The following is a 14,340-nucleotide window of genomic DNA, read 5'->3' as shown; positions in this document are numbered from 1 at the left end:
ATGAAAAACCCCTGAAAACACCATAACAACTGAAAGTATCAGAGGTAAGAGAGAGAGCAAAACATTTGGGAGTGCAGTTTATTATCTGTCTCCCATACAGGACTGGTGGTGTATCCCTCACATCTGGTCATCAAGGAGTACCCCATGGTCAAGTCCTTGCACACCGATCTGTTCTGATGGAAGCAGTTGGAGGGTGTGGAGGATGTGGTGAGAATGACTGTCCTTATCACCCATCTGTTATATCCTTCAGTATCTTCTTTTCTTCACCTGCACTGTGTTTTTTTCCTCATGCATCCTTCAGTAATATTGTTTTCTTCATGCCTCCTGTGTTCTTTTTGCTTCTGTTCTATCCTTCATTATACTTTTCTGTTATATCCTTCAGTGATATCCTTTTTCTCCTGCAGTGTATTCTTTTTCCCTCTTATCATATCATGTATCCTTCAATAATATCTTTTCTTCATCTTTGCTGTATTCTTTTTCCTCTACCTTATCCTTCATTATCCATTTCTTCACTCATCCTGTATTCCTCTTTCTTCTTCCTTTAATGCACACTTTCCTCCACACACACAATTTAAACCTTTCTATCATGCATAGTTACCCTCATCCCCTCCTTGCCCCACGCGCGCACGCACGCGCGCGCGCGCACGCACGCACGCACGCACGCACGCACGCACGCACGCACGCACGCACGCACGCACGCACACACACACACACACACACACACACACACACACACACACACACACACACACACACACACACACACACACACACACCTTTTCCTTGTCTTCCTCATTTACTTGCATTTTTCTCATTCTCTACCTCCTGGTCTTTTCCTTCATCCTTCTCTCTCTCTCTCTCTCTCTCTCTCTCTCTCTCTCTCTCTCTCTCTCTCTCTCTCTCTCTCTCTCTCTCTCTCTCTCTCTCTCTCTCTCTCTCTCTCTCTCTCTCTCTCTCTCTCTCTCTCTCTCTCTCTCTCTCTCTCTCTGCAGCACAAGGATGGCCAAGGAAATCCTTCTCAAATACCCAGAGATCCTCCATGCCGCTCACCCCTTCTTCCTCTCCCTCAAGTTTGTGGGTGCTGGTGGCTCTCTCCTGGATGGAGCAGTTTTTGTGGTGAGACACACAGGGAACCTTAACTCTCATGCCTTGGGTCTTATGGGAACTGTTTTCAAAGAGGAAGAGTCTGGTTTGTGGTAAGACACACTGGGAACCTTAACTTTTATCCCCATATTGTGAAATGCCTGAGGTGTTATGGGAACTGTTTTCAGAGTCTGGTTTGTGGTAAGAAGTGCGGGGAACCTTAACTTTTATCCCCATATTGTGAAATGACTGAGGTGTTAGGGGAACTGTTTTCAAAAAGTCTGGTTTGTGGTAAGAAGTGCGGGGAACCTTAACTTTTATCCCCACATTGTGAAATGCCTGAGGTGTTAGGGGAACTGTTTTCAAAGAGTCTGGTTTGTGGTAAGAAGTGCGGGGAACCTTAACTTTTATCCCCACATTGTGAAATGCCTGAGGTGTTAGGGGAACTGTTTTAAAAGAGTCTGGTTTGTGGTAAGACACACTGGGAGCCTTAACTTTTATCCCCATATTGTGAAATGCCTGAGGTGTTATGGGAATTGTTTTCAAAGAGGAGTCTGGTTTGTGGTAAGAAGTGCGGGGAACCTTAACTTTTATTCCCATATTGTGGAATACTTGAGGTGTTATGGGAGCTGTTTTAAAAGAGGAGTCTGGTTTTTATGATTGCTTGGTTGATGATGCAGAATACTATTAACTATTTCCTCAATCATGAAAAAAATGTCCTTGGAAAATCCCATCAACTTTCATAAGGACTGTTTTCATGATAATGAGTCATGTTCTCATAGGTGTTTCTTTTTTCTGGTGATGCAGAATACTTGTTAAACCAGAAACATGAAGTACCCTTGAAAATTCCAGTAAGTATTTCTAAACGTCACTGAGATGGTTAGTCCAGTGACTGTGTTTTGTTGTTTTCTTGTGTATATTTTGTCTCTTTCATTCCACATAGTTCTCTTGTTTCTTCTCAGGATCAAAAGATATTGATTGAGATACTGGGGAGGGATGTGAGTGCATGGCCAAGGTGAGGCCCAGATCTTTACAGAGGTGTGTGTGTGTGTGTGTGTGTGTGTGTGTGTGTGTGTGTGTGTGTGTGTGTGTGTGTGTGTGTGTGTGTTTTATGCACAGACAGAAAACACATGCATTTTTTGTATCATTCCAACATTTTCCTCTTCTCAACTTTCCTGTTGCCCTTCCAAATATCCAGCTTTTCTTTGATCCTTCAGTGAAAAACCTCCCTTTCCTTAACTCTTTGTTGTATCCCCTCAATATCCAGCCTTTGTTTGTCCCTGCAATAATGGATCTTTTCTGTGTATTTCCTCCAGGATCTATTTACCCAAGAACAACTTGTCAACAATTCCTGTAGATGTCGTCATCAGTGAGGTCAGTGTTAGATACCAACTTGCTGCTCAGGTGTCTGTTGTACCTGCTGGCTGGCATCTCCACTTTGTCTCTCCTGGTAACCAAGTCTGTATGTGTATGTGTATCTATTGATTTATTTCTGTGTGTATTGTGTCTGTCTATCTGTGTGAATGTGGAGAGTTTGGGGTGAATCTCGCTTGATACCTGATGGGGATGGATTGCTGTGTGCCTCTCAGTGCAGCAGCCTGTCAGTCCAGACGGCATTTGACAGCTGTTTCTCACTCCACATATTTACACAAAGGTGCTGACAGATTAGCAGCAGGAGTGGGAACTGAAGTGGCTGTAACTCATATGACTTCACTGGTACCAATCCAGACCACCTGGCTTCCCCAGGGACAGGCTTGTGTCACCCTGACCTTACCTGTACCTATACATCTACCACTGCACTACATTTGGAATCTGGTTGAGTACATGTACTCAGACCCAAGCCTGATGTGTGTGTGTGTGTGTGTGTGTGTGTGTGTGTGTGTCTTTGTCTATCTCTGTTGAAATCAAGTCATTGTTGTGTCTTGGAGGGAATAAGAGTGTGTTTGTGACTATCTATCTATCTATCTATTTGTTTAAATAAAGTTGTTGGGTAGCATCTGAGGGAATGAGAGGAGTGTGAGCTCAGTATGATGTGCAAGGAGTTTATGGATGTTTTAACGTTTTTGTAATTTAAGTATTTATTAGTGTGCATATCTTTTTTTTGCATGCAAGATTTTAATACCTTACTTTATCATTTTGTCTGCATCTAACATACAGTCTCTCTCTCTCTCTCTCTCTCTCTCTCTCTCTCTCTCTCTCTCTCTCTCTCTCTCTCTCTCTCTCTCTCTCTCTCTCTCTCTCTCTCTCTCTCTCTCTCTCTCTCCTTACAGGCTTGGTGGTGTATCCTGAAAATTTGAAGATCCAGGAGAACTGTCACCAAGAACCTGCAAATGAATGTCATTGGGTGGCTGATGGCAGCTCCTCAAGTGAACCCAGAGGTGAGGGAGGCTGTCATTGGAGGGAGCAGGGAAGTAGGGGTTAGAGTGAAGATGTTTAGAAAAGAGGGATGCAGCACTGTGGTTGTGAAGAGTAGCCATCATTTTCATTTTAAGGGTGTTTTTTAAGCTATTTGGCTTGTAGTGCAGTGGTCAATGAGACTATCCCTTTCAACTGGGGACCCAAAATAAGAATAAAGACAGACTTCATATTCTGAGTGTTAATGGAAGTAAGAATAATAATCAGAAATAGCAACCATTATCACTATCCTCAGTTTCTTCATGTCAAGCTTGATAAAGTTAGATTTAAAAAAGAAATAGGAAGGAACTGGTTCTCAGATTGAATGATAGATGAATGAAATAGACTCAGTAGTTAGGTTAGTGCTGAGTCATTAGGGAGCTTTAAAAGATTAGACAAATTTATGCATGAGGATGATAGTGAAAATAGGTAAGCACATTTCATGCAGGGATTGTCATGTGTAGACCAGACGGCTTCTTGCAGTTTCCCTTGTATTCTTACAATTATTATACCACTGATATGATGCCACAACACAATGGTAATGGTGGTGATGGTGTGTTCCCGAGTGATGCAGGTGATAATGGGGCTTGATATGAGTGTTGAGGGCATGGAGGGTCCCATCACCTTTGCTCCTGTGACCTCTGGCTCTTCTAAAAAGGGAGTTGCATCCTTCACGGTATTTTTATGTCTGCTGGTGTGTAGTGGTAAGGATTATCCAAGATTGGAGAAGTGTCTTGGGACCTTCCTCATGAAAAAATTTGTCATAGGGAAAAGAAAATACAGAAGCAGGCAGGGAGTTCCAGAGTTTACTGGTGAAAAGGATGAAAAATTGTTAATAATGGTGAACTCTTGTATTGGAGAGGTGGACCACCACCATCACCACTACTTATTCTCCACAGATCACTGGGCTAATAAAGTACAGTATGATGGGTGCCTTGGAGAAGCTGTGCCTTGAGTTGAAGGCTGCAGTCATCTTCAGAAAAGAGCAAAGCTGCAACAAGTCATCCAAGTACTTTGTCAAGAAGGTTTATGTTGAAGGCAACCTCCTGCACTGCTCTCAGGAGAACAGTGGGACTCATGGATGCCTCCAAGACCCACAGAGGATTGGAAGGCATAAATTCAATCTTGGATAACTATTGACATTTAAAACTGGTGACTCCACTTGTCAGATTGTAGGTGGGAAAGTTTAAAGGGTTGATTGATGGGAACATTGTTGATCTTAATTTTTTTTGGGTAAAGTACTGTAAATCACATGCATGTGAAGTTTCAAATGGATGAAATAGCATGAATGGTATTGTAGTTGAATTGTTCTTTGTAGCTGGAAAAAAAATTAGGGTTGATTAATGGGGAAACTATTGTTCAAAATCCTTTTATTGTAAACTAGATCATGTACATAGTTGTGAATTTTTTTTTGGAATGAAATAGCATGAATGATATTGTAGTTGTTTGTGTTGTACTATGGGTAAACCATTGGAAAAAAATGTAGTAGTTGTGAACAAAATTGGATTAACTAAACATCCCTGAGGTTGTAGTTGCGAAATTTTGGTGTAAATGAATGTAAACAATGAAATAGTTACTTAATCATTAAAGTTTTAATCTTATATTAGGAGTCATTGGAAATTAGCTAAAATAAACACCCTTATATCATCTTAACCCTATAATGACTAACCAACTTTCCTCTCAAATCATGGCATAGTTTTAACACAAGTAAACAGTGCACAGCTTTGCCAAATGTTGTCATAAATCTGTGTTGGAAATATAGTCTTCATCAAGCATTATTGTTGTGTGAGTTATCATTGCTGTCATGTGTTGTTTTAAGGAGACACTGATTTTGCAGTTTTTTTTTTTTTTTTTTTTTTTCCTACACCTATTCAAAAGTTTAAAAATCTTTCAGTTTTCTGTGCATGTGTTCTAGTGTCCTCTGCATTCTTTCTTGTCATTCTTTCATACTCAGAGCTAAATGCATTGAACTAACATTCCCATTTCTATTATTCAGCAACTCATGAAATTAACACCAGAGCAGTTTGGTGTTATGGAAACTCTGTGAGAGGAGAGAGAGAGAGAGAGAGAGAGAGAGAGAGAGAGAGAGAGAGAGAGAGAGGAGAGAGAGAGAGAGGAGAGAGAGAGGAGAGACAGAGAGAGGAGAGAGAGAGAGAGAGAGAGAGAGAGAGAGTCCTTTTTTCCTCTTCTCTCTCATGTCATGTCCCAGGACAGGGTGACGTCCTTGGAACATCGTCATTTGCATTCCCTAATCACAGACAGATGTGCCTCCTCACTCCTCCATGTTGGAGAAAATAATTGCGTTAATGAACATGTCTTGCACTTTATCATTACTTTTTATTATTATTATTATTATTATTATTATTATTATTATTATTATTATTATTATAATTATAATTATTACTACATTTACAGTAGTCCCTCACTGTTAGCAGTTCAATTAGTGTAGCCAAACCAATGTCAAAAGTGAAATTTGCCAAACGTGAATAGTACTATAAATGGGGTTCACCCTTTTGACTTGCATTTGAAAGCAAAGACATTACAGTATACATGAAACATTAACAGCAATATAGAATACAATAGATAATAGATGACAGATGTTATTTACCTTTAATTATTTATAGTTAAGCCTGGTGAGAGGATCGAGTGTGGTAATTGTGTAGGTGCACTATTAATATTTGGCACCCAAACCAGTGTCATCCATATCCAAGTGTCCATGCCCTCCACCACTTGTAGAGGCTCCACACCAAAGATGTGGTTAATTGCAGCAAAAAAAAAACAGTAAGATGGCTGTTGGGAGGTTCACAAAAATCAAACAATGCACATGGACGACAAACTGGATCAACACCATTCTGTTACGTCAGCGAGTGGTGCACCAAAAGTGGATCTGATGTGCCAGTTTGGGTGTTGGTACCAGTTCAAACCTATTGCCAAACTGAAACAAGAGGGACCACTGTATATCTCCATCAATCAATCAATCAATCTATCTATCTATCTATCTATCTATCTATCTATCTATCTATCTATATATATATATATATATATATATATATATATATATATATATATTATATATATATATATATATATATATATATATATATATATATATATATATAAAGCTTTTCAGTAATAAACATTTAGTGTGCAAAAATTTTTAGTACATCTAAACTATAGTAACTTGTGTCTTCCTTACAAGTGGTGTCATCCACCATTCTTTCTCTCCCCTCTTAAAAAGTGGGAAAAGGAAGACTGCTGGACCACACCACAAGTTATAACAACAAAAAAAGGTTCATTCAAACTTTACTCTGCTGCATGGACTGTATCAGCTTGTATTCAGGCAGGTCAAGTTGGGCGATACAAGTGTGTGCTGGAAGGAAGCTGTCATCTGCTGGCTTTTGGATTATCAACTTGGAAGCCTGGGTGTGTGTGTGTGTCTAAGAGGATCAGTTTGAGTGAGTAGTGGGAGGGAGTTTTTGAGTATGTGAGAGTAAAAGAAGGGGTTTTGTAGAGAGAGAGAGAGAGAGAGAGAGAGAGAGAGAGAGAGAGAGAGAGAGAGAGAGAGAGAGAGAGAGAGAGAGAGAGAGAATTTTGTGTGTGTAGGAGAGAGAATACAAGAAATTATTTCTATTAAGAGAATTTTGCGTATGTGTAGGAGAGAGAATACAAGAAATTATTTTTATTAAATTTATTACTATTATTCTAAATTCATTCATATTTCAGAGGAATGACTGACAGAAGAGACAAAGAAAAGAGGAGGAAGAATATAAGAAAGGAAGGAAGGAAGAGAAGAGGGGGACATGAGAAGGATGAAATAAAGGAGAGAGAGAGAGAGAGAGAGAGAGAGAGAGAGAGAGAGAGAGAGAGAGAGAGAGAGAGAGAGAGAGAGAGAGAGAGAGAGAATGTTACTGATTGTGAGAATTAATTATCATTATTATTATTATGTTCAAAATGTATTATTTATATTTGCATTGTTTTTTCCAGAAGTGATAGAAACAAGGAAGAGGAGAAGATAGATGATAATAAGGAGGGAAGAAAGAGAAAGAGAGAGAGAGAGAAGACAACAAAGAAGGAAGAGGACATGAGAGAAGAATGAGGTTAATAGAAGAGGAAGAAAAAAAGAAGAAATGAGAGAAAGATAGAAAAGATAAATAAAAGAAAAATAAATCCTCCCCCCTGCCCCCTTTCTCTCTCTCTCTCTCTCTCTCTCTCTCTCTCTCTCTCTCTCTCTCTCTCTCTCTCTCTCTCTCTCACAATCCAAAGACCCACAGTATGTTGACAAACCCAGTCACTCCCCACAGCCTCTCACAAATATCTCTCTCTCTCTCTCTCTCTCTCTCTCTCTCTCTCTCTCTCTCTCTCTCTCTCTCTCTCTCTCTCTCTCTCTCTCTCTCTCTCTCCATGCCTAAGAGAGGAACCTGGTCAGTCCCTGTGAGAAATTTTGCAACATTTTCTGTTCAAGCAAGAGTTCATGAAAGACTTCCCAAACAGTACAAATGACTGGATGGTCTGGGAAGTATTCACTCTGGAAATACAGTGAGGGGTTAATGAAAGGAAGAATATTGGAAAATGTGTGTTAATTTAGATTCCTGTGGTGTGTGGATGGAAGGACTGGGTGAATATAGACGGCAGAAGAGGTGAGGAGTGTATGCTAACTAAAGGCAGGAAGTGAAGGACTGGATAAATAAATATTAGACAGAAGAGGTGATAGAAGCAATGGACTAGATATACAGAGATAAGGAAGGGTTGAATAAATATTAGACAAGAGGTGATAGAGGCAAAGAAGGACTAGATATGTAGAGACAAGGAAGGGCTGGATAAATATTAGAGGAGGTGACAGAGGCAAAGACTGTACACTAATAATGAAAAATAGATAAAATGAATGACAGAGGGAAGATGAAAGAGCGAAGAACAACTAAAATGGATGATAAGCAGGTGGAAACACCTACAAACAAGCCTATCAACACCCAAACACCCCTAACACACACACACACACACACCCCAGCTCCTCCAGTGTGAAAGATATTCATGTATAAGCAAGCCATTTTAGCCCACAATCCAAACACTTCACCCCTGACCTGACGTACCAGCACGCATACTCACTGCTGTGTTGCCGGTTTTGCTGGACGTGTCATTCCTGATTGCTGTCTGTTCATTTTGGCCTAAAACCTTCATGCTTCATCCTTCACTTCCTGTTGTGAAACTGTTGCAAAGAAGGGAGAGTTTTTGTTGCAACATGAATTCCAAATCAGATTCAGTACTTTTATGAAATCTTTCAAGACGACAACCCTAATATTGAACTTCATCACCACACACACACACACACACCAGTTACAATGCTTACTTCAGTGCACACTCTTCACTCCTTTAGAGATGAGCAAATGAGTGAACAGTGAATAAATCTGTTAATAAGCACACTGTGTTTTGGTGCAAAGAATCAGACACTGCCATATTTTCACTGCCGTTCGCCACTCATGTCCAATGAAAGGTTTGTGGTCTGCCTTCACCATAGTCTTCCTGGCACTTACAAATCAGGGCCACAAACTGAGGAGAGCATTAGAGTACTTGGAAGGAAACCACTGGGAAGATCTTGAGATGGTGTGTGGAGGAAGGCATGACAACACTCAACAATAAGGAAGAAATTGTCTACAGCTGCAAGTGGGAGATACTCATGGGCTGTCCAACCCCAGAAGGGAAATTATGGACAAATAATGATGCAATGAAAGGCACACCTGAATGGACTGCTGGCCAGCTGATGTCTCTTGAATGCTCCTCTTCCTCCTCTTGGTTTTACTCCCTGCGTGGTGGCACTGACGTCATGTCTCCCAGTCGGTCTGTGGAATTTTTTTTTTTTATGTAGGAAGGACACTGGCCAAGGGCAACAAATATCCAATAAAAAAAATGCCCACTGAAATGCCAGTCCCATAAAAGGGTCAAAGCAGTGGTCAAAAATTGATGAATAAGTGTCTTGAAACCTCCCTCTTAAAGGAATTCAAGCCATAGGAAGGTGGAAATACAGAAGCAGGCAGGGAGTTCCAGAGTTTACCAGAGAAAGGGATGAATGACTGAGAATACTGGTTAACTCTTATGTTAGAGAGGTGGACAGAATAGGGGTGAGAGAAAGAAGAAAGTCTTGTGCAGCGAGGCTGCGGAAGGAGGGGAGGCATGCAGTTAGCAAGATCAGAAGAGCAGTTAGCATGAAAATAGCGGTAGAAGACAGCTAGATATGCAACATTGCGGTGGTGAGAGAGAGGCTGAAGACAGTTAGAGGAGAGGAGTTGATGAGACGAAAAACTTTTGATTCCACCCTGTCTAGAAGAGCAGTATGAGTGGAACCCCCCCAGACATGTGAAGCATATTCCATACATGGACGGATAAGGACCTTGTACAGAGTTAGCAGCTGGGGGGGGTGAGAAAAACTGGTGGAGACATCTCAGAATGCTTAACTTCATAGAACCTATTTTAGCTAGAGATGAGATGTGAAGTTTCTAGTTTAGATTAATAAGAAAAAGAGAGACCAAGGATGTTCAATGTAGAAGTGGGGGACAGTTGAGTGTCATTGAAGAAGAGGGGATAGTTGTCTGGAAGGTTGTGTTGAGTTGATAGATGAATGAATTGAGTTTTTGAGGCATTGAACAATACCAAGTTTGCCCTGCCCTAATCAGATATTTTAGAAAGATCAGAAGTCAGGCATTCTGTGGTTTCCCTGCATAAGCTGTTTGCTTCTTGAAGGGTTTGACATCTACGAAAAGACATGGAAAAGTGCAGGGTGGTATCATCAGCATAGGAGTGGATAGGACAAGAAGTTTGGTTTAGGTCATTGATGAATAATAAGAAGAGAGTGGGTAACAGGACAGAACCCTGAGGAACACCACTGTTAATAGATTTAGAAGAACAGTGACCGTCTACCACAGCAGCAATAGAACGGTCAGAAAGGAAACTTGAGATGAAGTTACAGAGAGAGGGATAGAAGCTATAGGAGGGTAGTTTGGAAATCAAAGCTTTGTGTCATACTCTATCAAAAGCTTTTGATATGTCTAAGACAACAGCAAAAATTTCACCAAAATCTCTAAAAGAGGATGACCACGACTCAGTAAGGAAAGCCAGATAACCAGTAGAGTGGCCTTGACAGAATCCATACATAAAAGGTGATGAGATAGAAGGTTGTAAAGTGATAGATGTTTAAGAATCTTTCTGTTGAGGATAGAATCAAAAACTTTAGATAGGCAGGAAATTAAATCAACAAGACATGAGTAGTTTGAGGGATTAGAACAGTCACACTTTTTAGGAACAGGCTGAATGTAGGCAAACTTCCAGCAAGAAGGAAAGGTAGATGGTAACAGACAGAGTTGAGTTTGACTAGGCAAGGCACAAGCAAAGAGGCACAGTTTTTGAGAACAATAGGAGGGACCCCATCAGGTCCATAAGCATTCCGATGGTTTAACATCATTGCAAAGAATTTTAATAGGCAGCAGCAGCAGCAGCAGCAGCAGCAACAGCAGCAGCAGCAGCAGCAGCAGCAGCAGCAGCAGCAGCAGCAGCAGCAGCAGCAGCAGCAGCAGGGTGGAGGAGAGAGAGGAACAAGCCCTGAATTGTCCAAGGTAGACTTTTTAGCAAAGGTCTGAGCAAGGAGTTCGGCTTTAGAGACTGATGTGATAGCAGTGGTGCCATCCGGTTGAAATAAAGGAGAGAAAAAAGAAGCAAAGAAGAGATGTTTTTGGCTAGTTGCCAGAAGTCATGAGGGTAGTTAGATCTAGAAAGATTTTGACACTTTCTGTTAATGAAGGAGTTTTTGGCTAGTTGGAGAACAGATGTGGCATGACTTTGGGCAGAAATATAAAGCGCATGAGATTCTGGGGATGAAAGGTTCAAATACCTTGTGTAAGCCACCTTTCTACCATGTATAACACAAGAACAGGTCGTGTTAAACCAAGGTTTAGAAGGTTTAGGTCGAGAAGAAAAGTGAGAGATATATGCCTCCATACCAGATACTATCACCTCTGTTATGCACTCAGCACACAGTCAGATTAGAAAACTGAGCATCACATCTTCAGAGCATGTGTGTGATGACAACCTGCCAGTTTTTGATGCCTTCCATTGCAGTAAGTCAAGCACCAGAGCTTTGGTCTGTGGGCTTTACAATTCATCATTTCTTTTTTTTTCTTTTTCTTTTTTTCAGTGCAAACCTTTCCACCACTTTGTGGACATGACATGACATGACAATTAAAAACTTTCAGATTTTGGAATTTTGGACCGAGAATTCTCAATTGTGCCAACAAAATACAGTATTCACCTGAACCACCTGTCAGTCACAAGGCTCCCAGTGAGGTGTGCTTGTTCCTGAGTCATGGAAGTCTCCCAAGGTTTCTTCCACTTGCTCTCCGTGTTACCACCTGCAGGGAAAACGCACACATCAATACTCCTGCTGCTTGATACATGTTTGACTCACAACTTAGTCTAGAATTTAACCATTCACTACAACATTACACAGCATGGAATGCACAGCTGAAAACATTTATATGCACATTCAAGAAAGGAAACAATTAAAGAAGCAGATTGTGCAATTTCTAGCCAGTATAATGCATAGACATGGCTGTGAAAGAAAAGAAATGCTTCATGAAGGTCTGGGAGTCAGGAAAGATGTGATAAGTACTAGTAGTTAAGAGAGTTCATCACCAAGATGGATAACTAATTTTTTCACACCCTCGTCTCTGGTAAAAGTTACTCATAAAAATGATGGGCCCAGGGCAGGTCTTTTTCCACTTAACCTTCCACATCTTCTAATCTTTGGTGGATTAACTTAACAAGTAAAGGTTTCCATACGAAGGGCGGCAGTTCACTCAAAGGAAGGGGATCAAGTAAATCCATTCACACCTTTTGGCTGTGGGCCTTCCCTCCCCTTCATCTCTCTCTCTCTCTCTCTCTCTCTCTCTCTCTCTCTCTCTCTCTCTCTCTCTCTCTCTCTCTTTAATAGGCTGTTTGGATAACTATTTCACTCTAGAGAGAGAGAGAGAGAGAGAGAGAGAGAGAGAGAGAGAGAGAGAGAGACAGAGTTTGGCCAGTGCTGGGAGGGGTCGGTGACTTGACACGTATTCCCACACCTGGACACCAGCAACCACCACCACCACTCAGCAGCCTGCAAAGATCCTCAGTGCATGTGAAGTCACTCGGTGTTATCAACAGAGATGGTGACCAGCATGAGGCCACATATTTTTGAGGGCTTCATGGATAGGGTATATCTGTAGGTATATCTGATATTGCTTGTATGTGAGAGAAGAGTTTGTGTCTGTGCTGCCACCTGGTGACAACCACTCGTTCTAAAAGCTCCCCAATATTTAGAGGGGAGTGAGGACGGAAGAGTGGTGAAAGTAGGGGGTTTGGGAGGAGGGGTGGAAGTAAGCCACCTCTATTTAACCCGCCATTATTACCTAACAACCCCAACAGATACTGCTTAATTTCCACCAGTTCTCAGACCTCACCTGCAGTGGCTGCGTCACGGTACCTACCTACCTACACCACGTGTCGCTTTCCTGCCACACCGACGCCGCCCCGTGACACTGACGCCAATATTCACAACACAACGAATACTTGCCGCTGCGTGACAGTCTTCGAGAAGAGAGGGAGGGAGGGGGGGAGAGGCATCAACTCCCCCTCCAACGCGCTAGTGATGGGGTGAGAGGTAATAAGATGGCTTTTGGTAGTTCGCTCGTCTTAAAACACGCAATGAATCAATCATTATTATTTAAATGTTAGTGTCCTTTAGTGCAACATGAAGTCGCTATTTAATATCAACCGATACAATTCCAAAATGAAGCTCATGAAATGTGGACACTGAGGGAGTAAAAACACGTCATTATGCTGAGGTCGTCGACTGGCGGGGCGGTGCCTCTGTCTGCCCGCCTCTGTCTGGGGAACTCTTGGAAATGTCTACAATGCAGTGCAACAGTTTAGGGTTATTATTCATTTGATGGCTAATTAGTTAAATGTTTTAAAGTTACAACATCTCACATGTTGTGAGACATCTCACAATGATTTCCTGGAACACAATCGAGAAATATTGCCACAGGTATGAACACTAATTGCAGAAAATAATTGCTTGCCTTGGACGAGTGTAGCATAGTAAAGTATAAACACAAGTGGATATTCAAGTACCATGATAAGTAAACATGGCGGTCATCATAACACTAACAGCAGGCAGCTCCCTACTTGTTTTTGGTGGTAAGAGGCGGTATTTAGGCTTATTTTGGCTCCCTACCCAAAATCCCCGCTTTCCCACCAGGTCCCCAACATTGTAGGGGTTACAAGCCGAAAAAACAAAAAAAAAAAAAAAAAAGGAAATGAGAGCCGCGCTGCTAATCTAGTAATTTACCCGATGACAAACTGCAGTGAAGTGAGCTAGTTCTTGATACTAAGTTAAATATTATACGACCACTGCAGAAAAAAAAAAAAAAAAAATCAAACCCTCATTTTCAGAAACAAAACTTGCAAAATTACATAAGAACAACCCAACGACAGGGAAGGCCGCCCTACAATGCCTGTATATACCACCATACTGTGCCCCCTCCTGCGTAAGGAACACGAGCACACACACAACACATTACCATACCAATAAGCAGTAATACCCTCCCCCACAAACACTAGTTACTGTACATGGCAATTTTATCTTCCTTGACACGGGTAGCTGCCCTCTCTCTCTCTCTCTCTCTCTCTCTCTCTCTCTCTCTCTCTCTCTCTCATATTGTAGATACCGTAAGTTATGTAATTAAATAAATCTGATTAGTACATAAATGTCTGTTGCTCCTTGAGATTCACTTGCAATATTGAATTACTAAGTCAACATACGTACTACAGCTGGAAGTGAAC

At 41.3% G+C, this 14,340-nt stretch overlaps 1 protein-coding gene and 1 long non-coding RNA gene across 40 annotated transcripts in view; one reads left to right on the top strand and one right to left on the bottom strand.

The window, feature by feature from the left end:
* LOC135098357 (uncharacterized) overlaps positions 1–8,329 on the top strand; it is a 49,809-nt gene extending 41,480 nt beyond the window's left edge. For 2 of the 23 annotated variants that reach the window (XM_064000686.1, XM_064000684.1), the window contains exons 6-7: positions 101–207; positions 2,400–2,533. In XM_064000686.1, the coding sequence (XP_063856756.1) occupies positions 101–177 (77 nt within the window). In that variant the 3' untranslated portion in view covers positions 178–207; positions 2,400–2,533. Of the gene's footprint in view, positions 1–100; positions 929–992; positions 1,117–2,045; positions 2,122–2,399; positions 2,552–3,353; positions 3,462–4,376; positions 5,338–6,715; positions 6,901–7,200; positions 7,381–7,461 lie in introns of those variants that run through there. The other 21 variants (XM_064000687.1, XM_064000685.1, XR_010266870.1 and 18 more) reach the window with 20 other exon arrangements.
* The window catches only part of LOC135098359 (uncharacterized), a 64,865-nt gene continuing 56,150 nt past the window's right edge, over positions 5,626–14,340 (bottom strand). For 6 of the 17 annotated variants that reach the window (XR_010266889.1, XR_010266892.1, XR_010266893.1 and 3 more), the window contains exons 2-6: positions 11,771–11,870; positions 9,210–9,311; positions 8,581–8,680; positions 6,780–6,914; positions 5,626–6,412 (exon numbers count right to left, since the gene is read on the bottom strand). This is a non-coding gene — a long non-coding RNA (uncharacterized LOC135098359). Of the gene's footprint in view, positions 6,413–6,779; positions 6,915–8,564; positions 8,681–9,209; positions 9,312–11,770; positions 12,038–12,351; positions 12,389–12,526; positions 12,731–12,983; positions 13,117–14,340 lie in introns of those variants that run through there. The other 11 variants (XR_010266887.1, XR_010266886.1, XR_010266885.1 and 8 more) reach the window with 11 other exon arrangements.

The sequence above is a fragment of the Scylla paramamosain genome, unplaced genomic scaffold (assembly GCF_035594125.1).
Source record: "Scylla paramamosain isolate STU-SP2022 unplaced genomic scaffold, ASM3559412v1 Contig57, whole genome shotgun sequence".
Taxonomy (NCBI): domain Eukaryota; kingdom Metazoa; phylum Arthropoda; class Malacostraca; order Decapoda; family Portunidae; genus Scylla; species Scylla paramamosain.
The sequence above is the reverse complement of the archived record's forward strand: the minus strand, read 5'-3'. Positions and strand labels throughout refer to the sequence as shown.